Source organism: Rhipicephalus sanguineus, chromosome 9 (assembly GCF_013339695.2).
Source record: "Rhipicephalus sanguineus isolate Rsan-2018 chromosome 9, BIME_Rsan_1.4, whole genome shotgun sequence".
Classification (NCBI taxonomy): domain Eukaryota; kingdom Metazoa; phylum Arthropoda; class Arachnida; order Ixodida; family Ixodidae; genus Rhipicephalus; species Rhipicephalus sanguineus.
The window spans coordinates 5,412,677-5,439,003 of NC_051184.2; the positions used below are offsets into that span (position 1 = coordinate 5,412,677).

At 46.9% G+C, this 26,327-nt stretch overlaps 2 protein-coding genes across 2 annotated transcripts in view; one reads left to right on the plus strand and one right to left on the minus strand.

Annotated features, from left to right (window-relative positions):
* Positions 1-8,707: 8,707 nt before the first annotated feature.
* Positions 8,708-11,456, plus strand: LOC119404313 (uncharacterized). The gene is made up of 4 exons (XM_049419342.1): positions 8,708-8,864; positions 9,942-10,048; positions 11,308-11,334; positions 11,422-11,456. Exons 1-4 carry the CDS (start codon positions 8,713-8,715, stop codon positions 11,454-11,456), a joined length of 321 nt encoding a protein of 106 aa, XP_049275299.1. The 5' UTR covers positions 8,708-8,712.
* Positions 11,457-17,564: 6,108 nt separating this feature from the next.
* Positions 17,565-26,327, minus strand: part of LOC119404479 (nucleoredoxin-like protein 2) — a 34,999-nt gene continuing 26,236 nt past the window's right edge. Inside the window, exons 3-4 of the mRNA XM_037670989.2 lie at positions 21,759-22,055; positions 17,565-17,800 (exon numbers count right to left, since the gene is read on the minus strand). Coding sequence (XP_037526917.1) covers positions 17,656-17,800; positions 21,759-22,055 — 442 coding nt within the window. The 3' untranslated portion in view covers positions 17,565-17,655. The remainder of the gene's footprint in view (positions 17,801-21,758; positions 22,056-26,327) is intronic.

A 26,327-nucleotide genomic window follows, 5' to 3' on the forward strand; every position in this document is an offset into this window, starting at 1 on the left:
GCCTATGGAGACCCTGTAGCTGACGTCACGGAGTGCTTCGCGTCCGAGGAAATGAATGATGGTGACAGGTTTCTGAACCACATCGACGTCAATTCGAAGCTTTCGGACGAGAGGAAGGCCGCACTTCACAACCTTTTGAAGGAATTTCAATCTTGCTTCGCCTCTTCGTCTCGAGTCGGTCAAACGCCCCTCACGAAGCACCGAATTATTACCGACGATGACGTTCGCCCAATCAGACAGCAACCTTACCGTGTTTCTGCTAAAGAACGCGAAGCCATACAGACACAGGTAAAGGAGATGCTCGACGATGGTGTTATTCAGCCGTCCAGCAGCCCGTGGTCCTCGCCAGTCGTTTTAGTTAAGAAGAAAGACGGAACGCTCCGATTCTGCATTGATTACAGGAAACTCAATAGCGTCACAAAGAAAGACGTTTACCCGCTTCCACGGGTCGACGACTCTCTCGACAGGTTGCGACACGCCAAGTATTTTTCATCGATCGATTTAAAGAGCGGCTATTGGCAGATAGAGGTTGATGAGCGAGACCGAGAAAAGACAGCGTTTGTAACTCCAGATGGGCTTTATGAATTCAGAGTTCTTCCTTTCGGCCTCTGTTCTGCTCCAGCCACTTTCCAGCGGATGATGGATACCGTTCTCGCTGGCTTGAAGTGGCAAGCCTGCCTTGTATACCTCGACGATGTGGTCATCTTCTCTGAGAGCTTCGAAGAACATCTCAAGCGCCTAAGAATGGTTCTGGAAGCCATTCGTTCTGCTGAACTCACGCTAAAACCTCAGAAGTGCCATTTCGGGTATGAAGAGCTGAAATTCCTGGGACATGTCGTGAGTGCGGATGGAGTTCGGCCCGATCCAGAGAAAACTGCAGCCGTCGCCGCCTTCCCTGTTCCGTCAGACAAGAGAGCAGTGCGACGTTTCCTCGGCTTGTGCGCGTATTATCGTCGGTTCATTGCCAACTTCTCGAAGATAGCCGAACCGCTCACGCGACTCACCCGAGATGATGTACCCTTTGCCTGGACTACAGAACAAGAGGCAGCTTTCGCAGAGTTACGGCAGCGAATGCAAACAGCACCTGTTCTAGCCCATTTTGACGAGGACGCTGCTACTGAAGTACACACAGATGCCAGCAACGTCGGACTTGGCGCCGTCCTTGTACAACGACACGGCGGCGCTGAGTATGTCATCGCTTACGCCAGTCGTACACTCTCCCGAGCCGAGGCCAACTACTCTACTTCAGAAAAGGAATGCCTCGCAGTCGTGTGGGCGACGGCAAAGTTCCGACCTTACCTCTACGGCCGTCCCTTCAAAGTGGTGACTGATCACCACTCGCTGTGCTGGCTGGCCAACCTCAGAGATCCGTCTGGCCGTCTCGCTCGATGGAGCTTGCGCTTGCAGGAGTTCGACATCACGATTGTGTACAGGTCTGGGCGCAAACACGAAGATGCTGACGCGCTTTCTCGAGCACCTGTGGGGCATCCCGATATGGACTTAGAGGAGGCCGATGCTTTTCTCGGAGCAGTCAGTGATTCTGACTTCATGTCAAGACAGCGAGCAGATCAAGAATTGCGCCCTGTCATCGATTCCTTAGAAGGCCGAAACTCCCACGTTCCTCGACACATTGCTCGCGGGCTGTCATCATTTTGTCTTAGAAGGGGCATCCTTTACAAGAAGAACGCGCGAGGTAGCGACAAAGCCTTTCTCCTCGTTGTCCCAGCCGACATGCGTGATGACGTCCTCCTTGCGTGCCACGACGAGCCCACGTCAGGACACTTGGGCTACTCGCGGACTCTCGCCAGGGTGCGCCAGCAGTACTACTGGCCACGACTATCGGCTAGCGTACACCGCTACGTGCAAGGCTGCCGCGAGTGCCAGCGTCGCAAGACGCCCCCTGTGAAACCCGCGGGCCTTCTCCACCCGATTGCACCACCGCGGACTCCATTCGACCTTGTGGGAATGGACCTTCTAGGACCCTTCCCTTTGTCGTCCACCGGAAACAAGTGGATTATAGTGGCGACCGATTACTTGACCCGTTATGCCGAGACAAAGGCGTTACCCCGTGGCACGGCGTCTGAAGTCGCGAAGTTCTTCGTGCACCACATCATCCTGCGGCATGGCGCGCCATCATGTGTGATTACGGACAGAGGGACGTCATTTACGGCACAAATGATGGAAGACATTTTTAAACTGAGCTGCACAAGTCACCGAAAAACAACAGCTTACCATCCACAAACAAATGGACTGACGGAAAGACTTAACAAGACCATAGCAGACATGCTCTCAATGTACGTGGACGTACACCACAAAACCTGGGACGAGATCTTGCCATACATCACGTTTGCGTATAATACGGCGACGCAGGAAACAACGCGATTTTCACCTTTCCGCCTTGTTTACGGACGCAACGTGCAAACCATGCTCGATGCTATGCTTCCGTGCGATAACAGCGATGAACTTGCTCCAGACGCCGAGCAATACACCCAGTACGCCGAAGAAGCTCGTCAAGTGGCTCGCGTAAACATCAGTCACCAACAAGACGCAGATGCACGACGTTACAACCTTCGCCGTCGAAACGTCGCCTACCACCCTGGCGACCGAGTGTGGGTGTGGACACCTGTCCGACGACCAGGCTTGTCTGAAAAACTTCTGAGCCGCTATTTCGGACCATACAAGGTTCTCCGACGTGTCAGTGACCTCACCTACGAAGTATTTCCGGACGGCGCAGTGTCTTCACGTCGACAACTTCGGCCCGAAACCGTGCACGTCGTACGACTCAAGCCGTACTACACACAGTAGCCCTTGTGCTTTCGCGCTACTTCTGTTACCGTGTGACTCCTGTGGTTGTTTTCTTTGCATTTTTCTGTTTGCACATGGCGCAAGGGTCGGTGCGTCATCTTATTTTCCCTGCGGTTACTGGTACTCAGGATCTGGTTCTCTGCGTCTGTGCGTGTTGTAGTTATTCTTTTTCTTTTACAAGCATCGAGTCGATGCTTTTCAAAGGGGGGACTAATGCCGCATGGTTGTGTGAGCACCAACGGGTAGAAGAGGACAAAGAAGTTCGCTCTGAGCCGCTTCTTGGCCTAACCAGCCCAACGTGCAGAACAGCACAAGGTTCTCGTCATAAGTGTGACAATATGGTGCGACGTAACGTCAGCCCTCACGTTAGAGTACTTACGTCAGTATTATCGAAACTAAGTGCACTTTATTGTCATCAATCATGTGAATATCATACGTAACTTTCGTTAATGTATTCCTCCGGGGTCGAGCAATGCTTCAATATAGCTTGCTAAATCATAGCAATACAAATGTAATGTTTATTAGACTGCTATAAAAGCGGAGGTAACACTGGAACCACAGACGTTAATTTGATATGACGCCTGTATCGTTGGAGTACATATTTTTGCATAGTTTATATTTTTACATGGAGTACATAGTTTATTGCTTTCTTGTAAAATTACATAGCCAGCACCACAACCACAATTGACGTTGCACCGACATTACGCCTGCATAGGCTGTTTTTCCAAACCTGTTTATATACCTGGCGTGGCACTGTGGTAGAATGCCTGATTGCCACGCAGAATGCTTGGGTTCGATTCCTGCTCGGATCCTAATTTTTATTCTTTCCATTCGTCGGGTCAAGGCTACAGATGTCGGTTTTTCTTAACGCTCTCGCACCTAAATTACCAATGTTCTCGCCGTTCCTGGGTAGATATAAACTGTCAATCACCTGTGGCGCATACCCGTACACCACGGCCCGTGGTAAACGGGTATGTGCCACACGTGTCTGGAGGAAAGGGTTTGACGACGTACGCGACAGGATTTTCACGTTATTCATGTCATGACCCGACAATCATATTCGTCCAGTCCTCTTACCCTCTCATGCCAATCTTGATCTACACCAAGTTAAGGAGGCGATCATGAGAGCACCCAGACGTAGGCAGATAGATAGATAGATAGATAGATAGATAGATAGATAGATAGATAGATAGAAATGCTCAAAAGCGCCAAAGGTTCGCTAAGAAATGCTTCGCATTTAATATTCACAATACTGCAGGAAAAGCGTGGTCGTGCTAAATGTGCCACCGACGAAGAAGACCGGAAGCCGCCGTACCAGACCTGGCAAATCTATTACCATCGAAGGGACTGCAGCGCCCGGCGAAGCCTCAGATATGGCCACCGGTGGTCGGCGAATTCAACCAAAGTAAACAGTTTCGCGATTACGGTAAATTGTTAATTTCGAGATGAAACCATTACCTGTCACTGACAACTTTAGCCACACAAGTCTTATTAGTAGCTGCAGTTTGATTTTACAATCGTCCTGGAACCTCATATTTACGCACAACAGTACATTTAAGTGCTCGTATCTGGTACTGAGACAACAGACTTAAATTATTTTGGCATGTCGACCGCGCTCCTGAATTTGGTATGCAGTATAGCCTATTTATGTGAAGCTAGACTGGTTAGTTTCAATTACGCACTGCAGGCCTCAGCGCCAAGAGGAGCCCGAGACACTCTGGGAGCGGTGGTGGCCATTCGCCTTCGCCATGTCGCCTCCACAGCGGGATGAGATGGCCATCAAAGAGACGTAAGATGCTTCTATTCCTCTCCACACGTGAGACTGTTAAATTGTTATTACGATAACAGTTATATGGACCCCTGAGGAGCACTTTTGCCTTCGCCATGGGCGTCGCCGTGAGGTTCCGTATAAAGTCCGAGGGTGATAACATGGTCCGGCGCGTCGTAAGCTGCCCTCGCGTGCTTTCACTCGCACATGGAGTCTATGTGTGACTGAAAGCATGCGAGGGCAGACGGCGGTCGCGGCGGTGTGGTCATCTTTATCGCGGCTTTTTATGTCATGATACTGCCTAGATGTCGAACATAGGGCGCATAAAAAGAAGAGATCACACTCCTATTCGTCAACGTCTTATGATTAAACCATCAATTATTGCTAGCGCAAGGCCGAACACGACCTGCCCATAAAGCAATCATCTAGACCACAGAAAGTTGACTTCAGCACCCTAGGTGAGTCATATGCTGCAGACAGGTTTGATGTGTGATCTCGATCTAATAGAATTAATTTGCTTCATGAGTGGTGGGAAGCCTGAATAAAAAGAAAGTTTGTTGAACGGAGGTCTGGCCACAATTCGCAGTTCAGCCAACATATATAGAACAGGGAACCAAAATCATGTGATCTTCAGTATGTGCTGCGAGGGATATAAACAGAATGTAACCTCGGACAACGCATAAGAACTTCGCCACATAGTTTTTACCACTTCCACGCTTCTGGTAAACTTCCTTAACCGTACGAATAGTTGTAGAGTTACGTTTGAGCACTTGGCCCCATTCAGCTGCTTTGCCTTCCCAGGAAATATTCGAGCTAAGGTAGATTCTTGGAAGTTTTGATCTGGCATTACTTCCAAGAATTGTGCTGCTAACTGTGTGTTGTTTAACTAGAAAATTTTCACATGTTATATTTATCGTTTTGCTGTTACTTCGGCCTAATTCAGCCCAATAGGCATTACCAATGTGTTGTTTTAATACACTAATGTATTAATTTTTTACTGTATAGTATTACTGCCCGATTGTAGTACATCATTTCCTGTTTACCACTCCCCTCTGTAATGCCATCAGGCCTTGAGGGTACAATAAATAAACATTAAATAAGAATATGTGGCACGTATTTTCATAACGACTTTCTAGGTGTTCTCTTTATATAGTTGACTCGGCGACAGTGGCTCATGCTAAGACTACCAAAACGAAAGCTGGCGGCTCTGAAATTGTTCAGACACCGTGCAACGATAATGATACGGAGAACGATGTTAGTCACAGCAATACGAGACCAGCAGCCAAGGAAGCCAACGAAGGCGTAGTGGAAATATTTTGTTCAGAAATTTTCACGCACGTAATTGTCACTGGCGCAGTGTAATTATAATCTGATGTGGCAGGAAGAGGCCTTTGTCCCGAAGTGCATATAAAACATGATGATGGCTACGGTGATTGTAATGGCTACGATGACGACGATAGAGATGATCAAGTTTGCAAAAGGGCTTTAGACTCGCGGGAGCTGCACGCACCAGATTTATGACATAAACGCTTCATTTTTTTTTTAGTTTTCTTCAATCGCTAACACGGCGACCTCGTCTTGCATCATATCATTTGTGCTGTGTTTATCAGGCGGCAGCTGATATCTTATCTCCCTCACAGCAACAAACGTCGCCGGGAGCGGATAAAGAAGCTTCGAAAGTACGACGAGGGACGCGACTTGGAGCAGTAAGTGATTTCGCATTCACTTTTGTGTTCTTACGCAACAGTGATTAACACAGGCATGCGCAGGGTTTCCCATCAGGGGGAGGAGGGCAAAGGTTCATCGCCCCCCCCCACCCTACTAAGTCAATGTATGGGGAAGATTTTGCGCCCCCCCTCTTAGGTGATTAGGGGGGGGGCGGCCGCTCCCCCCCCCCCCTGTGCGCACGCCCATGCCGATTAAAAGGAGGCGGGCAACGTGCAGTCTTCGTTGAAAACATTACGAAACAATGAAGCGGCGCTAAAAACTGAATGCTATGACTGACATAGTACGTAATCGTGTTTTCACAAATTAGACACCTCTCAAGTAAGCTTCACCTCTCACGTGGTTGTGAGAAGTGAAACCCCTGAAACCATTCAGAAATTTTTTCACTTGTTAGTAAATTCACTTCTGGCATTACGAAAACCATCAATATTAACTTGAGGATATGCTTAGTGAATTAATAAACCCGTAAAAAAGAAAAAGTCCGCTGCGGTGGTGCATACGTTACAGGCGCTCGGTTGCTGACCTGAAAGTCGCGGGTTCGATCCCCGGCCGCGGCGGTCGCATTTTCGACGGAGGCGAAGTGGTATAGGTCCGTGTTCTATGCGATGTGAGTGCACGTTAAAGAACACCACATGACTGAAATTTCCGGAGCCCTCCATTACGGCGTGCATCATACTCATATCGTGGCTATGGCATGTAAAACCTCACAAATTATTATTATTAACTAGGAAAAACAATATAAAGGTGGCGGCATCGCCTTGAGGTTCCTGATTACCTCGCGTGACATCATATATATAACAGCACCTGCTAAATCCTACACAATTACTTAAATGTAAAAATTTATTGCATTGTTTTCTATCGAACCGGAGACTAAGCATAGCAAGTTTACGGAATTTCATTCTGTCGATGCTGCAAGAAAATAAAGCTTTCATATCTGTGGCCCTGACACTATGGTGCTGAAATATCGGTGCAGAAATGAGAACATAAATCGTTGAGGCGCATTTTCGCGTCTAATAATGAACCTATGGTGGCGTAATTAACCACGATATAATTATCAAAGAATAGTTTATTATTCGAAACTGATTTGGTGTTTTGGGTCGCCGCGGTGGTATATGGTTAGGGTGCTCGGCTTCTGACCTGACAGTCGTGGGTTCGATTCCGGTCGCGGCGTTCTCACTTCGATGAAGGCGAAATGCTAGAGCCCCGTGTACTGTGCCATGCCAGTGCTTGTTAAAAAAACACCAGATGGTCTAACTTTCCGGAGTACTCTCCTACGGCGTGCCTCACAATAATAATATGGTGGTTTTGGCACCCAAGACCCCACAAATTGTAATTTAGTGCTTCACTCTACGTGTCCCTTTAATGTGCCAATTGCTCATGTGTGCCGTGTTTAATAATACACTTATAGCCCTGTGATCTCTAATTAATGTATATTGAACGTGTGTGTACCCACCCTTTATGTAAGGCACCTGATGGACTTTACGATAATAAAATGAAATGAAAGAGAATTGGCCCAGCTTGTCGCCTATAACATCATCACAGGGTCCCTTATGCATTCACTTAAGACGACTCGAAGGCGAAAGCCATCTTGTTTTTCCCCTCAGCCAATGAATGTATTGATTCTTCCCCGCCACCCTTCGAAAGCTTTCTGCGCCTAACGTGGTTTTGCAGCATTGGCTCCAAGATTGGAGGCACATCACCTGGTTTTGAATTGCCTCTGTGATCGAACCACCTTTGACCAAGTTACGATGCGACGTGATGAGGTAATCATGTGACGTTACGTCACGTTACGTCAATGTGACGACATGATGACGTCACAAATTTGGGTGATCTGTGACGTGATCTCGTGATTAAGACTTTTTGCTTCACTCGTCCCCGACGCCGCGGGGCGCTGACGGTCAAATTTCGGGTTTGATGAGGCAACGAAGGCTTTCGCCTTAACATAAAGAAATGGACCATCTCCCCGAAGGGAACGCTGATGGTATGCGAAGCAGCAGCGTTGCGCACGGGTGGCGTCACGGGTTGAACGGCGCTAACGCGGGTGCTGCGGTGAGCGCTGGAAGATTCGTTTGAAACGAAACTCGGTGTAGCGTTTACTGGTCTAAACGCTTGTTTGAAACGCGGACACGGGAGGCGAGCGGGCGTTGGAGCCGGCAGCTGCGGCGCTCCGGCGGGTGAGGGAGAGAGTGACGTACGCGCGCACCTGCGAGGGAAGCGTGCGAGGGGTGCGTGACGTCAACGCCCAGCTGCGGCGTGACCTACTTGGCACCACTCCAACACCTGCGCCGAGGGAAACGCGTTGCCTCGTGTTTGTGCGGACGGACGGACAGCGTTACACAGGCTAGTCAAAGAGCTGCTACGCATCTAATATAGGTCACGCCTCATCGCAATCTTGCAGGTTGACCGAATCGAACATGGACGACTCCAGCCAGGGCAGCGTGAACGAACAAACCCACGCTCCGGACACGCCAGCCGGCCACTACTCCAAGGCGCACCCGTACTACAAGAAGCTTCGGCTGCCCAGCGGACGCCGCGTGGATATCACTCGACGAAACTATTTCCTCAGGTGTACACATACGCTAAATATATCTGACGCGTTACCGGTGCTTTTGAGAAAACAAGATTAGAAGGAGACAATACAGGAGGAACGTTGGTCTTCAACTGAATTTACGTTTCTATTTCCTTCACGTGAACTTATTCAATCTTTTAAGATTATTTTCTCGATAGCAGTGGAAATATGTCAGAACTGATGTACGTCAGTTCTTGGCTCGTCGATTTATATTTATTTGAGAATTCAACATTGCCATCATTGTTTACGCAATGATTACTACTGCTGTTTGTTACTCCTTCCTCTGCTAGGATTGCCTAGGTATTTATTTTTCGGATCATCAACCAGCCTTTGGCTATAGGTCCTGCAAGTGTTCGTTACCTGATGTAAATAATGTGAAATAAACATTTGTTTTGATTTGATACAGCGAAGTGTCCCAAATGCAACTATCCGAGCATTCTGCAATAAGTTAGACGTTCAATATTCTGCAAGCGAAACAGTTAACACGTGTCACTCCTAAATCATCAGTCCTAGCGCGGCAGTGAAAACCTGCGTACGGTGGCGCGTTCTGCATCACTGATTAAAAAGATAACAATAAAATGAGAGAAAGATCTTAGTTTATGGTTAAATTTCCCAATGCCTAAGCAGTAGAAACCTTGTCTTGAGCAAAAAGCGCGTGAAACAAGAGTGTGAATTGCCCGTCCATCATAGCAGCGGCCCTCAATATTAAGTAAGCAAATGAAAAATAAACAAACGAATACTACATGATGGTGATGCAAACATTATACGTATACTGCCGATTAAACGTATTTTTACATGCATTTCTGCAAATCTTCCCTGTCTAACTTTCTTTTTTTTTCTATTGGACCTTGAAGTAGCCGTATAACACTTTTGGTAGTGTTGAAGATGGGACGAGTTGGTGTCGCATTTCATGATGAAAAAAACAAAACAAAAATGCAGGAACCGGCGATTTCAATTTTTTTTTCTGAGCCCTTAATTGACCGCTCCGTTCTTTTTTAGGCCACCACGGTGCAACAGGTTTGAAAATGTACTTTAGTAGCTTCGGCTTCACCAAACGTATCACACGACCCGCAGGAAGTGGCGAGACAAGAAGGTCAAGACCTCGTACCAGCCTTTCATCATCCTCGGTAGCATCTTTCTGCTGGTCTGCCTGGTCATATACGCCTACAAGGAAAACATGCGTGAGTGCTGTTTTAGTATACACCTGAAGCGGGTTGCTTGGCGGACGGATCCTCGAGCAGCCCCTAACGACCAGGAAAAGAAGGCGCGCACACTTAAGCCCACACTTGGCGAATGGAAGACCTGCCATCACCAAGAACGGTTTGTTGAAGGTATATTATGCCAACTCCGCGTTGGACACACTCACCTGACACACAACTTGTTACTCTCAAACGAGGTGTATCCAACATGTGAAAAATGTCAACAGCCGTTAACAGTTGAAGATATCCTAATCACATGTCCTCATATCACTACGAAGATACGAAAATATTTCGGCGATTTATACAAACAACACACACCTTGCCACCCTTCTCTGCTTCTTGGAGATGATCCTCTTATTTCCTTGTTTGATGCACTCAACCTTTTAAAAGAATGTGACCTTTTAAATAAGCTTTCGAACGACACCATTTATACTGTCCATTAACTAACACCCTGTGGCTGGCTCAGCATAGCCTCAGCTAATATTGCACCATAAAAAAACCAAACGAAGTAATAACCGCTCCGCTAGCGCACTGTTGTACATAGGCGTCGCTGATAGCACCGTGTGGGTCGTTCGGCACGCGCAGTACGCATAATTTTCAAAAATTAACCGACGATTTCGTTACTGCCTAATGCGAATTCTGAGCGCAGATTCGTGTTGGGGCAACGCCAGCTGTGTTTGAAGTTTAGGCTATCCGCAGTTGTAGCAATGTAACCTTCGTTACTTATTGCCAGCGCTCGAGTGCTACGCACACCACTCTGTGCATTGCAAGCGTCGCGAGCCAAGCGAAACGCCGACAGCCCCGTTAGGACAAGCGAAGCCAGCCGCAGTGCACGTGGCAGCCCTGCATGCGCACGAGTTCCGACCAAGGGGACAGCGCGCGTAACGGAGGAAGAAAGCGATGTTAGGCGAGTGGCTCGTGATAACGACAGACTCCGCGTTCGCTCTCTTTCGTCCTCGTTCGCTAATCCGTTACGCCGACGCCGACAGTGCGAACGGTGACGCCGCTCAGTGCAGGAACGGGCGCCTCAGAGCTACGCTCTAAAAAGAAAGCCACGTTAATTACCACTTCAGCCTATGTTCTCTGACGCCTCGTCATTAGTGATATTACTGCACTGAACTAAAGCTTTGAAATCTGATAACCAGCACTCAGTTCGACTTTGTTTTTATCCTTGCATGACTATAGCATTAATGCTAATCTCTAAACTGTTTTCTGCATGTCGTCTCGTCTCCTGACTGAAGCCTGGCTGTACAACATTCTCAGCGGATGTGAGTACTTCTTCCCTTATTACCGTTGTGATAATGGCAGATTTATGCGAGACAGCTACTTAAAGAAAAGCTGTTGTCTCTCTACAGATAACTGGCGGCTAAGTGTGAGCCATAACACTTAGCCGCCGCTGCAGTGTCATGACCACTTGAAATATATCACGCATCAAAAATGCACCCTTCAATCTGCAAGACTCTGTGACGAGCGGTACATGGTTATACGTATTTTCCATAAGTGTGGTTCTGTGTTGTGTCTTCAATATATTTTTATCCCATTACTAATGTGAACCGCAAACGAGGAAATAAATAGATATTGCCTGCATGATATCAGAATACTTTTGGGTTGTGCTTTCGCCGATAAACACGAAAATGACTTGTTTTTGCTATCTTCTGTAAAAGGCACGCTATAAGTGCACTATACAAAAATGTTCCTTCAACATCTCATCAGGAAAAGTGACTCCTGGTCATGCATGATCATATACGTAAGTGGTCAAACAAAACCACCTAATATAGCAAAGACTGTGAGTAACTGGTTGAAATTTAGGTAACCAGATATTACATCCAGTCAAGTGTATACGCCAACATGTAATGTCAATGCATGATTACAGATAGTCTCGAGTAATTTGAATGGCCTTTAGTGCTGTAACGCAAATGTGTGAGCTAATCGTTTATTACACTGAAGGCACTATTACGGTGAAAATTAAAATAAAATGCTTGGCCAAGACTGCAGATGCATTACGGATACATTCTGGGGTTTCACGTGCCAAAACTAGGACACGATTGTGAAGCACGCCATAGTGGGGCAATCCGGATTAATTTTAACCACTCGAGAGTCTTTAATCTACACCAATACCTAAGGTACACGGATGATCTTGCATTTCGCCCGTTCCGAAATTCGGAATCGAACCCAAGTCCACCATCTTAGCAGGTAACAGCATAAATGTTGTTAGGAGTCCGGGTCCGGTGGACTGCTGAGCTGCCAGGCAGGCCTGCATTACGGAGCTAATCTTAAGAAAGAAAAAGAAAAGAAGCAGGACTTTAATAAGACACTGGTAGCATGCCTAGGAAATGGTTTAGTTGTCATCTTCATTATGCACGTGCAAGCCTAACCTTTCGGAAACATTTAATTCGCACTACTATCAACGCTCTGTCTAAGTATCGTGTTTCGTGAAAACCCAGGCAAGCGTATGGAACTTCCACATCTCTTTCCAGCTGTCGCGGTACTGATAGAAATAGACATTTAACCAGCAATTGCATTCCGCAAATGCCACACTTTACGCTTTATTATGAGTACTTAGATGGATAGCCATTGTAGGTAGATGGATAGCCGCTGTAGGTTATTTAAGTAGATAGTTATTCAGTTAGCTAAAATACATGCAGCGCCCGGAGGCGTATTAGCATGAGAGGAATAAAATGTTAACCTACGAATACACCAGCATGAGCTTCAATGAAAAACAACATTCGAATTCATCCAAACGTAGGAGGAGAACTACAGATATGGCGAAGTTCAGTCAGCATCTGGCGAGAATGATCAAGAAAGTTAGCATAAACTATTAAAGAAGTGGGACTCGGTAGGAAGGGGAAGGTCTGAACCGTGCCATAATGGGAGAGGCTCAGCGTAAAGGCAAACCAATGAGAGGAGCACAAAGATAGGTGAGGCTCGGCGGAAAGGGTGAACCAATGAGAGCCGCGCCAAGAGGGGAGTGTCGAGGCTCGGCGGAAAGGACCAACCGATGAGAGGTGCGCAAGGATGGGTGAGGGTGAGCCTGACGAAGGGGAGCATCAACTTCGCTGTTTCTACAATGTTCGCGAAGTGGAGCTGGTCGCATTTTTTTTCTTTTTGTGTTGCTCTAGAGTGAGAAGTTGTTTACGTTTGTACGTGTTCGCAGTGCGGGACGTGGCTCAGGGCACTACGCCGAAAAAGGGGGCTAGCCAGCCGCAGGAAGTGAGCATTCAATGGAGGGCTGGTAAGTGACGCGAAAAAGCTACGTCTCTATACCTTGGCCTGCTCTGGCTTAACCGGTTTAATGCGTATACAATGCGTCAAAAAACGGTTGATCCCATCTTCATAGGAATCGGTCACAACACGAAAGTGTGAAACGTACCTTCATACAGGCCGCTGCATCTTCTTTGGACGGCTAAGGAATACATGCGAATAAGTTAGTGACGAGTCTGCAGAAAAAAAAAAAAAAATCTCCACTTATGCATTTGCCTAAGACGACTCGAAGACGAAAGACATCTTTTTCTTCGGCGCGCACTATGCCATTGCAAAGGCTTGCCTTTGTTCGGGTTGCATTTGTCGCCGATAGTACTTACGATTGACTTGGCGGACTAGAACAGCCATAACGGAAGTTAGGTACAATTGTGTTGCATCTGGTCTAATTCTGCTGATGTTATTTATTCAGCTATTACGGCATTATTATTGCCTGCCGAGTAGACTGAGTTCAAAATAATTCTCGGGTTTAACGTTTATATGAGCGTCTCTAGACGGGAATTGACAGCGCTGAACCCGGGACGGTGAAAGAACGACAGACGAGGGCACTGATGGTAATATAATAATAATTGTTGGGGTTTAGTGATATGATTATGAGAGACGCCGTAGTGAAGCGCTCCGGAAATTATGACCACCTGGGGGTCTTTAACATGCACCTAAAACTAAGTACACGGGCCTCTAGCATTCTCGCCTCCATCGAAAATGCGGCCGCCGCAGCTGGGATTCGATCCCGCGACCTGTACCGCGCTGATGGTACCAACGGGCCCAGTTAGGCACACTCCTGCAGTCATATGAGCGTCTCGTTAGAGCATATTTTCATACGTAAAACTTATGAATAGCTATATGAATGGGGTGAACAACGTCGACTCAAGTCGACAACTGAACTGCAGGCGCAACTGTGCTAACAACACCGGCCGTTGTAATTGCAGGTACGACGGTGGATCAGTATGAAGAAGACACTACGGACGACTTCGACACCGAGACGACCGACGCCGCCGAAAACGGAATCGGGACGCGAGGTGTCGTCTTCGCCAAAGACGACATGAAAAGGAGGCTAGTCTGACAAATCCGCAGACAGACTTCGAGTCGAACTGAAACCGACCCAGCCTCAAGCGGACTGCACTTTACACATACTCCCGCGCACTCACACTACGACTTATTTTTTAGTCGTCTTGAAATGCTGTTATTCAACGAATGCGCCTTCAAAGTATACTATTATTTAAACACGCTTCTTTTCTTTTTATCGTTCACTATAATTGAATACACGAACGGTTGATACCAGTTTCCACTTTTCTTCATATTAGTGTGCGTCATTGAAATTGATGTAGTGCCGTACATTCGCCGCGGTAGTCTAGCGGTTGTGGTGCTTGACTGCTGACCCGAAAGTCGCGGGATCGAATCCCGGCCGCGGCGGCCGCATTTCGATGGAAGCCAAGCGCTAGAAGCCCGTGTATTTCGATTTAGGTGCACATTACAGAGCCCAGGCGGTAAAAATTTCGTGAGCACTCCACTTCGGCGTCCATCATAATCACATCGTGGTTTTGGGATGAAACCCGAATAATTGTTTCGATGCAGTGCCGTTAAGAGCCTATTCGGCTTGATTCGACATTTAACAGATGCGTCGATTGCGAAGAAGCGAACATACCTTCAAAACTTCATATGCTTCGCTACAACAGACTACGCAAATTCCTTCTGCAAAATTAAAACGTGCTTACCTTTCGTTTTCTGGTAAACGTGAAGAACGACGCGAAATTACACTGGGCGCCCATTACACCAAAGAGCTACGCACAGAATGAGCAGAGAAAAGCGTACTTCAGTGTCCGTTTAGTGGACTGCATAGAGTTTCTTACAGTTACCTAGAGGGAAAATTGGCGCTGCTAGCTGTTGTACGCATGGAAATGCTGGAATATGTGAGCTTCGGACTTGGCTCGGATTGGGTATCGTTCACGAAGAGCCCGGACACCTCGAAGACGCGTCTGGCTTCAACGCGTTCCTTGCGTCAAAATGGTTGATTTCGTACTCGAGGAGCACGTAGTAAGCTCTTTTTTTATCATTGCACAGAAACGAGTTTTATTTAACTTTGGAAACTTATGCGTTGATGTACAATTTTACGAAGCTTAAAAAGCATACGTAAAAAGTAACGAACGGCCGCTAAACTTGGAAGGCAGACGACCAGGCCAGCGTTCACTCTGCGACCGCTTGTCGTCCGTTTCTTTCTTTCGTTGGTTGGTTATGCCGTACAGGACAGTGGACTTTTATTCTAGAATATAATAAGCGTGAATAAGATCCGTTTATAAAAGTTTTGTTTTAGAGAATCTTTATTTGAGCAGTCGTATCCGCTTTTTAGCCGAAGCGTCGCTCAACACCAGCCAACACAAGCCTCGCAGACCCGTCATTCCTATCGCGGTAACGGCGCCCCCTTAAGAAATTTGCATAAACGGTGGCGCCAGGCTTCTCTCTAGGTATTATTGTGAGAAACTCAATGATGGACTGTTTGTTTCGACCGCCGCTGATTGGCCGGAGCTTGACGAGCAGTGCGTCCCGTGCTTCCGATTCTTCTTCTGCAACGTCATTTTGACGTCACGGAGCTTTCAAATTTTTCGACAAAAATGAGAAAAACGGAACGCACTTCAACTCCTAAGCGGTACGCAGTTTTGCGTGGCAAAACGCCCATATGATGGGTGATTTGGGCAAGCGTAATACCCCTTCTGCTGTAGTGCGTTTAGATGTATAAATACCATTGATAAAGGAAACACCCCTACGCCTATTGCTTCAGATCCGTAGAGGCCTGCAGTGTATACTGAAAAGGTGCCAAAGGTTACCCGCCATGATAGTTTAGCGGCTAAGGTGTAGAGATGCTAAGCCTGAAGACTACGGTTCGATTCCCTGTCATTTCTATGGGGTCGAAATGCAAAAACGCCAGTGTACTTACATTTCGGTACACGTTCAGGAACCGCAAGTAATCAGTATTATTCCGTAGCCTCTCTCTACGGCGTGCCTCATAATGACGTCGTGGTTCTGGCATGTAAAACCCCATAAAAATATTTCTTCAGGCCTGCCAAGGCCTCATTTCGTGCTAAAAAGGCGTTTAAGACTTACTGTGATGTGGTGGCCTGCAACGCACAGTTGCAGCTTTATCACTAATGATTGCATAAATAGAGCGGAAGGGACACAATAGCAAGGGACTGACGAGGACTGGCGCTGACTTTCAACTAAATTTTAGTAGCAGAAACATGAAAAAAAAAACAAGATATCGCACACGTGATCACACTAGAAGTCTGTGCGTGAGGTCAGGGATATACAAGAACAGTCCTCGTCAGTCCCTTGGGTTTTTTGTCCCTTCCGCGCTGTTTATGCAATCATGGAATATCGACTAGCCCGGTTATACGCCTTGTTTCAGTTTATCACGAAACAGGGGTATTCTGACACGGAAACCGCTGGAGCTTTTACGTAACAATCGGGTAACTAACTCACGATAATGTTATCTATTTATTTTATTTATTTAGAAATACCGTTAACCCTATCTTGAGGGTCATTACAGGGAGGTACGACACACTGTATCAACTAAATAGGCACATCGTTATACAACTTACAACAATAACTTAGACATACAGTTATACAAATATATAAAAGCTCTCTTACAACAAAACTACGAGACACATTTGAATTCCTGTAACAATAAGTCACATTCGGGATAATCGTTACGGTAAATCACATAAATGTACGTCAAGTAAGAGCATAAATTTATTAGCATCATTTGTATTTACTACATCACTCGGTAACCCATTCCATGCCTCAATTACTTCACGGAAGAAAGAATAATATAATAATATCTGGGGTTTAACATCCACAAACCACGATATGATTATGAGAGACGCCCTAGTGGAGGGCTCCGGAAATTTTGACCACCTGGGGTTCTTTAACGCGCACCTAAATCTAAGTACGCGGGCCTCAAACATTTTCGCCTCCATCAAAAATGCAGCCGCCGCGGCCGGGATTCCATCCCGCGACCTTCAGGGAAGAAAGAATGCCGGTACATCTTCGTTCGCGCTAAGTAAGACTGCAGTACTCGTCTATCATTTGCCCTCTAGCTTCCTTCCTAAGTAGTTGTAAGTAACCGGTTCTATTAATTTTGATAAAGGCGTTGAAGCATAACATGTAACCTGTAAATTTCATCGCAAACAGCCGTGGTGCGAACAATGGCTGGCTGTGAAAGAAATGAGTGGTAGGAATATTTTTTAAATCTGGGACATGGTTGAAGAGCGTTGTGAACGCTAACGACTGTAGCATCGGACGTATAATCGTCATGCGGGATTGTCCTCTCTCGGCTGTTACAAGGAGGCTAGCCAATCGAGAAATGATCGGTGTCCCTTGGTTGCGACGTCAACGCGGGCGTCAGCGTTAATCAGGCTGCCATCTCTCCTGACGACAACCAGTGCTGGGACGCCGGTGATGCGGTACTTGGTCCGTAGCTCCCTTGATTCGTGAAGGAAAATAAGAAAAAAAAAGTGAATATCGAAAATGAGGCTGAAGCTTCGTTTGAAATTGACCTTGTTCAAGTCCGATACGTTATTAATTAATGTTCTCAAAAAGATTAATAAAATTACCACCCCAAGATTAGAAAAGTATGCAGCAGGCTGGTTTTTTTACTTAGTATCGTGACTAAAGCTGGCACTCAGATTCTGTAAATACTGTTGATAGTTTTCAAGCATGCCAAATATTTTTAGTGTAAATGCATAGTTAGGCTCCTTGATGCTATGTAGTTAATTTGTTTTGTGAACTTTCTCAAAAATCTATGTTGATTCGGGGCTTCGTAACTCTGAAAGGAAGATTTATTGCAGTAGCGAAGACGACGAAGACTGTGCCGTTCTGTGTGCATGTTGTCCACTCTTTTGTCGATGTTGAAGACCTCGCATCTCAGTTTAAGTATAAGGCATGCATGGCAGCTGGGAAACTCAGTTTTTCAAATGGTCCCCTGTATTAAGCAATGGCTGTGTGGGCAATATATGCGTTGACTATGGCAGTCATTATTATTTAATGCCAAAGTGAAATCAAATAGCTTTTCAAGCCTAAGGAGCCGGACAACCCGGCAACTAAAATAGATACCTGGTGCTTAAGAAACGGGAACAGGGGTGCGCGTAGTTTGATGTGGACGAAATCAACTCTTCAGATTGAATAAATTTCAGCCTCCTTGATCCTACGCAATGCCTCTGGTTTGTGAACATTTTGCACATATGCATATGCGTATTATTTACGTACATATATGACAGCTGCTACACCTAAGATTTCGTAAATTAACCTCTGTACTAACCTTGAGTATTTGGCCATAGAGTTACTGGCTGTTTTAGTTACTAATCATTATTATTGAACGCCGAAACGAAATCAGATAGCTTTCGACGCGTATACAAATCCGCAATAGTTCGCAATGTCATTGCTATAAAAAAGGGCATAGTTTTGCTGCAAGAGCGAAGCAGCGAATGAGATAGCAACAAATTCGAACGTCATACGACATAAGGCAATCAGTATCCTTTAGTATCCGACCTGGCGTAACCCAGGCGTAGCTCGACAAAACGTTATCCGATTAACGTAAGCGTTTGTGTGAGTTGGTAATTCATAGTCAAGAAAATTTCAACAGCACGGAGAGACACGGAAAAGACGAAAAAATCAGTTGGAAGTCAGCGCTTGTCCGTGTCGGCTCCCTTTTCATCCGTTCGTGTTCTTCCGCGCTTTTGAAATTTTCTTGACGATGAAAACGTTAGCGTAAGGAAGAAAAAGCTTAAAATAACAGAGAGCTGAGCTAGTTGGTAAGTGTTTTGACACAAGTGTTCATGTTAAGCGTAAGGAAACGTGGCCTCTGAAGCAAATGAAGCTATCTATCGCTTCAACCCAAACATGGCCAGAACAACAGCGCAAGTACGAAGGTATAAGCCGTCCGCTAATCGCTGTCAAGGTAGCGCGCGCGCGATCGCGTCGGCAGCTCAAAGTACGCGCTTGCCGCCGGAGCCCGGCAGCCCTCCCCATTCCGAGCGACGGGAGACAACCGGCGCGTTTCCTATCCGCTTGACCAGCGATCCCGGGATGCTCTTGCACGCTTTCACTCGCACGCTTTCACTCGCACATAGAACGTAAGACGCGCGGGGTGATTTCATCGCCTTTGGACTTTGATACGGAACATCACGGCGGCGCCGACGGTGACAGAAAAAATGCACCTGAAGTGTCTTTATAACTGTTGTCGCAATAAAATGAAAGAACAAACGAAGAGGCTACCCCCTGATCTGACAGCCCCTATTATCGCTGGCAGCAAGTTAGAGTGTATTTAGATTTTAACTTACGTCAGTTCCGCTGTGTGTAATACAGGCCCGCAAGAAATTTTCACTTTGTTAAGTCACATTTGCGTGGAGCAAGTATTCTTGAGCATAGACTCTTTATTGGCACTTTATAGCCATGGTTGCATTACACAACTTTTAGCGCCGTTTCACATAGGCTCCACTTATTGGAACATCTCGATCTCGTTTCACATAGCTTCGGCCAATAAAGCTAAATATATCTGCAACAGAGACGTCACACTTTATTCTTATGCGAAACTAAATTAAGTGTGATGTACCGGACGTTCCTGTGAAGTGTACTAAAATATACCTGGTGGCCGCTCCTGGTACAGCACACAGGGACGTGTGACAAGGCTGAGTCCTCCGGAAAAAAACCAGACTGAGAGGCTTGTCTTATTGTGCTATTTAAATAAATGTACTATAAGTGTAGAGATTTTCCTCGTGTGTGCTACAAAATCTCTAGTGATTGCCTTTTGGTACAGTACGCTGGAGTATAGGCTTGAGCCCTCCAGAAGGACTGACAGAATTGCCAGTCGTACTATTAAAACAATCCAACCTCATTCTTTCAGTCGAATTTGTTCGCATTATGCGAAACGATCAAACAGCACTGTTACGACGAGTGAGCCTTTGTCTGATACACAAAGACTATAATGTGAACTAGAGGTGTGCACGGGCTCCGGGTAGCCCGAAAGCCCGAGCCCGACCCGGCCCGCGGGCCGGGCTCGGGCGGGCCGACGTATTTTCACCTCGGGCCCGGGCCAGGCTCGGGCTACTTGCAGTTTTATCGGGCCGGGCTCGGGCCCGGCGCAAAGCCCGACTCAAGCCCGAAATATAGAGAATGAGCGGGAATTGTTTTCCAGCACGCATGCAGCGCCTTTTCCGCGACCGCCCTTTACCGCTTTTCCTTTCCATTCGCTACTTTAAACAAAAGGGGAGCAGGTAAAGCACTGCCTCTGTTGCAGTCCGACAAACAGAAAAGTAACACCACCTGAGGTAGTAATGGCGCCACGCGACTGTTCGCGTTAGATATGAGTGAAAATGCACGCGACAGCGACCCGACGTAGATCGCCTTCGTGTAAGCTGACGCTTGCATGGGCATACCCCATACACGTGACGGCTTTGGCGAGCGAACTCCATTGTTGCTGGTATGAGGCTGTCTACTTGTAATTTGTAAATATGTGTAATAGAGACTGTTCGTCGTGTGTCGTTTGATCATATTCGATATGCTCAATAAAATGCCAAATTACCGGAAAACGATGTTTTGTTTTCGCAGCGAACCTTCAAAAAGCCGGGCCGGGCCGGGCCCGGGATTGTGTTTTCGTACGTCGGGCCGGGCCTGGCGGGCTCGCAGCCCTTTGCTGTCGGGCTCGGGCGGGCTTTCGACAAAGTCAGCGGGCCCGGGCCGGGCTCGGGCTCGGAAATACGGCCCGTGCACAGCTCTAATGTGAACCGTTCTTCTGAAAGGCCAATTTAATACTACGCCGATAGAACGAGTCATCTCGTACAGATCATCAACGCAAAATTCCTCTTTCATGCCAGGAAGAGCTAACGAGTGGAACCACATTCCCGCCTCAATTATTACCATATCCGATGCAACAAGTTAAAAAAAAACAGTGACTAATCATTCCCGCTTATTTGTTAATGATTTCGGGCCTAGAGATTACGGAAATAAAAGAATTTAAGCAGATACTTCCTGCTGGTGAAATGTCATATATAGCGTAAGCATTATTTCGAATTAAATCATTTAACCAGCATGTGCAAACACTGGCCGACATAAGCCATCATCAGCCGATATTACCCTTCATTACGGCTACACCAGCAGACATTAACTAAAATGTGCGCACTGCTGAAAGTATGCGGGTAGATGTGGTAGGGCAGGGGCATGTAGTACGAGAGTAAGTAGGGTAAGTCAGGAGCTCGCACTATGCGTGTAGATACGGTAGGCCAGTACACCCGTCAGCATCGCTCCGAACATCTCCAGGATCGGCCAACTTATTATGTCACAGAGGAACGGTGGGACCGCCGCGGACATTGGTAGTAAGTTAGTAACCAGTGCAAAAATATACACATGCACCATATAGACAACCACGGAATAAAAGCCTACTCACTGCCGGAGCGGGTCCCCGAACTTGACGGCGAACCAGTTGGCGTGGCTCTGGCGCATGAAGTGAATCATGGCGAAGATGGAGCGGTCGGACGAGACGAACACCACCTCAACGTTGGGGCTCTTGTTCTGCCGGTAAGCCTCGGCCAGCACCGGGGTGAACATGCGGCACCCGGGACACCAGCCGGCCGAGAAGTACAGGGCCAACACGCTGGTCTCCTTCAGAACGTCATCGGCAGCATGCTGGCTGCCGTCCTTGCGAAGCAGCGTCTTGCCCTTGAACATGTCCATCAGCATCGATCTGCAGGGGGCGTGTCGAAGAAAGTCGGAAACGGGCACAGGAAGGAGTCAGACGTGCATTATAGAATTGCGCGTAAAACACAGGGATACAGCCTAGTCAGACGAAACAAGCGCATGACCAGATGTATCGATGGTAGCGATATGGTACTGTAAAGTACCATATCGGGGGTACCACGTAAAGTACCACGCAGCAGAATTGTTTAAAAAGCACCGCATCATTCAGGTTCCATCAATGGTTCCACAAACTTTGTCGTTTATATAAATTCGGTTTATTGAAAAATAATGATACCGTTACAAGACTGGCGAGGTCAGAGAAAGACTTTCCTGCTTATAATGTATGTCATGCTGAAAAGTGGTATATATAAAATGCAGAGCAAGTTACGGAAATCAAATGTTAAAATTTCAACTGCCTACACTTCTAAAACACATAATAAAGGAACTTCACATTAACACATGTAGTATATCACCAAAAGAACTGCGTTCAGTGTTGAGTGATTTGATATGGTGACTGCCTTTTTCTATGTCTGCATTGCGGTCTTTTTCTTTTGTAACCACATTTGTGAAACTCATACATATTTATCGTAGTAGGTTGTACTCCCTCAACAGCACGCTTCTTTGCTATCCTGTGTACTAAGTGGTCAGGGCGCCTCAAGCAGTTCTAACAGCCTTTAGCTGTCCTCGTCGTAACATACTCTTGTTGCGGAATAAAGTTTCAATCTCAATTTAAATTTCAATGTTTATATGTTGTCCTCCTTCAAATAAACGTCAGTTGAAAGTTAGAGCTTGATTCGTCCGTCTAGCCTGTGTGCCTGTGTTTTACGCGCTGTTCTACAATGCACTGATAACTAGCTCTGCTTTCTAACTGAGAGTAAGACATGATCAAGAATTCGACGAAAGGTCGTGTGGTTAGGCAGCATGCTGCAAATGAAAATTTCGGTCACTGACAAAAGCGAAAACGATTATATTTGACGTATCAGATTCCGTACGGATTCATTGTTCACAATATTTTTTGTAAGTGATAGCAAGGATCTTTAACAAAGAAGCCATACTGGTTCGGAAACGTCATCTTATTATTTTGATTTGGTCAGTGGCTGTTACTTACTGTCGCAACAGATAACACAGCAGCCCCTCGCGAGGGAATTTTACAGCAGCAAGTAAATATAATACTGCGTCTCTGGCTAAGGCAAAGGTCCTCAAGTGAGCGGTAAGTTTTTTGTGTGGCCAGCACTGTGTTCCTTGACATATATATATATACTAATCGCCAGGTAAGCAAGTTATCTGCGCAGTATACCGGTAATGTGGTAAATCTTTTTGTTGCTTTGTGCGCCCAATGCACCGCTATAATCTTAGCATACGCGCAAGCTGTTGATGCCCCGGAGCGCACATATTAACAAAAGTATGCTTTAGAAGCAATATTTCAAGCCCCAAGAGAATATGGCTCATGCTCACGTTTCTTCGCTTATAACTTCGCCATCTGATGATTTGCTGAACGCCGCTCACGTTATCAAATAATGAAAGCTGGCTTTAGTGCAGCGACGCAGCGCAGATATGTATTCCGCTAAGTAAATATCTTACCTGAAGGTAGTTCTCACGAAAATCTGAGAAAACCAGGGCTCACTAGATCCTCTTCTTCGTCCTTTCTTATTTTAACGTACTGTCCCAAACATCGCTTGCACAAGCGAGGCTTTTCGCAGTTTATACGCAGACGAGAATAACGAAATAAAAGTTTCTATGAAGACCTAAATAGCGCGCGACCTAAATAGTGTTGGGGGGCGATCGGAGATCTCTGTTCTGCGCCGTTCGTTCGCGTTCGTTCTGATGATCGCACGCGATTGGCTGAAGCCGGACAACTCGCGCCACTCTAAGGGGCGTGGCCATTTCTTTTTTTTTCCTTGATGTTTTCTTTTTTGGTGACGTCATGCCGCGTCATAACGAGCATGTCGTCTGCTAAAAGTGAACGGAGAGCGAGCCCGTTCGCTCGCGTTCTCTCGAGCGAACAACGGCGTCGCACTGCATGTATTTCGAGTGATGCGGCGGTTGCGGCTGCCGCAACAGCTGATTTTGAGAAAATGGCGCTTGCAACGGTGCTTCCTTGCTACGTTGGCGTTTCTCGAAGCAGATGCAGAATGGTAGGAGGTGCGAAATGCGTTTGAAGAGATGAGAGAGTGTGAATTCCGGCGTCGCTTTCGTTTCTCGAAACGTACTGTACCTTGGTTGTGCGACGATCTCGGCCCCGTCATCGGGTGCCAACGAACCAGTGGGATTTAAACAGAGCGGAAGGCGTTGTGCGCGCTGAGATTTTTGCGATCGGATGCTTCCAGCGAGCTGTCGGCTGCGAGGAATTCAGCGGCCTGTCGCAGTCGTCCGCCAGGAACACGCCATTACTGTCGTTCGCGGGCAAAAACGGTGGGTGGCCTTTTCCGGCGACCGCAGACGCGAAGAGCGAACAAAGGCGGCGTTCGCGCGGCTCGGGCAGGTTCCCGTTGTGGTCGGGTGCGTGGATGGTACGCTCATCGCAATCCCGAAGCCCCATGGCCTGAGCTCCGCGGACACGACGCATTACATGTCGGGGAAGGGACTCTACGCATTCAACACCATGATCGTGAGTATTATTCATGCATTGTATGCGTAGCGAATTGTTTCATTTATATCGCTTAAACTTTCCGCTTTACTGAGGCTGTTGCAACTGAGTATAAGTGGGAGCGGTATTTTCGATCTATCCAGAACGGGAATTGGTTCGTTTCAGGGCACTTCGCTTAGGATAAGCGATGAAATCATGTGACGCGGAGTACACTTTGGTTCAGCGGCCTGCACAGTGCATAATATTACCGTTGCTCGTTCGCCATGTGTACCCGAAGCTTGATTCTCGATTTGTATTTGTTGAGATTAGCGCTCCCAGAATGTGCCGTAGTATGTCCTTATTGTTCATTGTCGTGATGGACGTTACATGGATCAATACATGGATGGATGAATAAACTTTATTTCGGTCCCTCGGAACGCGCCCTAGCACGTACATTAAATACGCATTGTTTCATAACCCTTTTTTCAGTCGAAGTTTTTCGTGTTGTAGATATTTTGTGATACATTGCCTTAAACATACAGCAGTAATTTGGTTAAAAGGCTTTGGTGGCTGGAAGATGGGTTGTTCCAAGCAGTAAACATGCAGACTACCCTTTGACACTGCATTGTCCTCGTGTTAGAACTTATGGTACAAGTCCTACCCTGTCGATGATTTGTCCATAGCTATGTTTCAACAGTCAGTAACAGTGAAGACAGATGTAGTTACATTAACATAATACCCAACATTGTACCCAAGGTCATTTATGGGTACAATTTTGACTGAATTGAATTCTGCAGACATGTGATGCCGACCTCTGGATGTCAGTCCATGTTTCCTGGGGTCATGTCATGACTAGTGGGTATGGCGGGGGAGCCCTCTCCGTCAGCACCTGGAAGCAAAACTTCGGCTTGCTTGGTAAGTGCTGTCAATGCTTGCCATATTCAAGACGTTATCACTACAGCTGTCACGCCGACCTCGTGCAGGAGACTCCAGCTATACATTAGAATCGTGGTTCCTGACACCAGTGCCCGGACGACCAGCTCGTGGCACCCCTGATAACCACAACAAGGCCCACACCGCCATGCGCAATGTTGTGGAGTGGTGCATCGCTGTAAGCTTGTGCACAGCTGCTCAAGCATCATTGCTGCTTGTGCAGCTCTGCACGACATTGCGTTGGCGGCACATGAGCCTGTTCTCGAAGGAAACGATGACGACACCGACGATGCTGACTGCTGCCAGCAGCAGCTGAGCTACCACCACCACCACCACCACCACCACAACGGGAGCCAGCAGCAGCGCAACCGTGTAGTGAACCTGTTTCGAGAACCACAGGGCCTGCATGCTTGAGCACCTGCGCAGAGTACGCCGCCGCCTGCAACGACCTCGGCAGCATTGTGTGGTGCGTGTTTGTCTTTGTTCATTGTGTTTGTCACTGTGTTTTTTTTTTTACTACACTTCAAATGTTTGCTACACATATCAACGAAACAGCGTTCTCCTATCAATGAATAACCCCCTTGAATAGGTTGGCAAAAAATGTGAAGCTCACCCTGACTCACTCGTGAAATATATTTTGCTCTTGGGGCTCACTCGAACTCAGACTCACCAAAATTTTCCTCAAGCGGATTCACTTGGACTCAGGCTCACTAAAATGTTTTCACCCGGACTCGAACTCACCAATGTATTACTCACTTGGACTCACAGCTCGATCTGAAT

Excerpts from the sequence above, each read along its gene's own strand:
- LOC119404313 (XM_049419342.1), top strand. The coding sequence starts at position 8,713 with ATGGACGACTCCAGCCAGGGCAGCGTGAACGAACAAACCCACGCTCCG. Across the intron at positions 8,865-9,941 it reads CGACGAAACTATTTCCTCAG|GAAGTGGCGAGACAAGAAGG; the intron begins GTGTACACATAC and ends CACGACCCGCAG. Across the intron at positions 10,049-11,307 it reads CGCCTACAAGGAAAACATGC|CCTGGCTGTACAACATTCTC; the intron begins GTGAGTGCTGTT and ends TCCTGACTGAAG.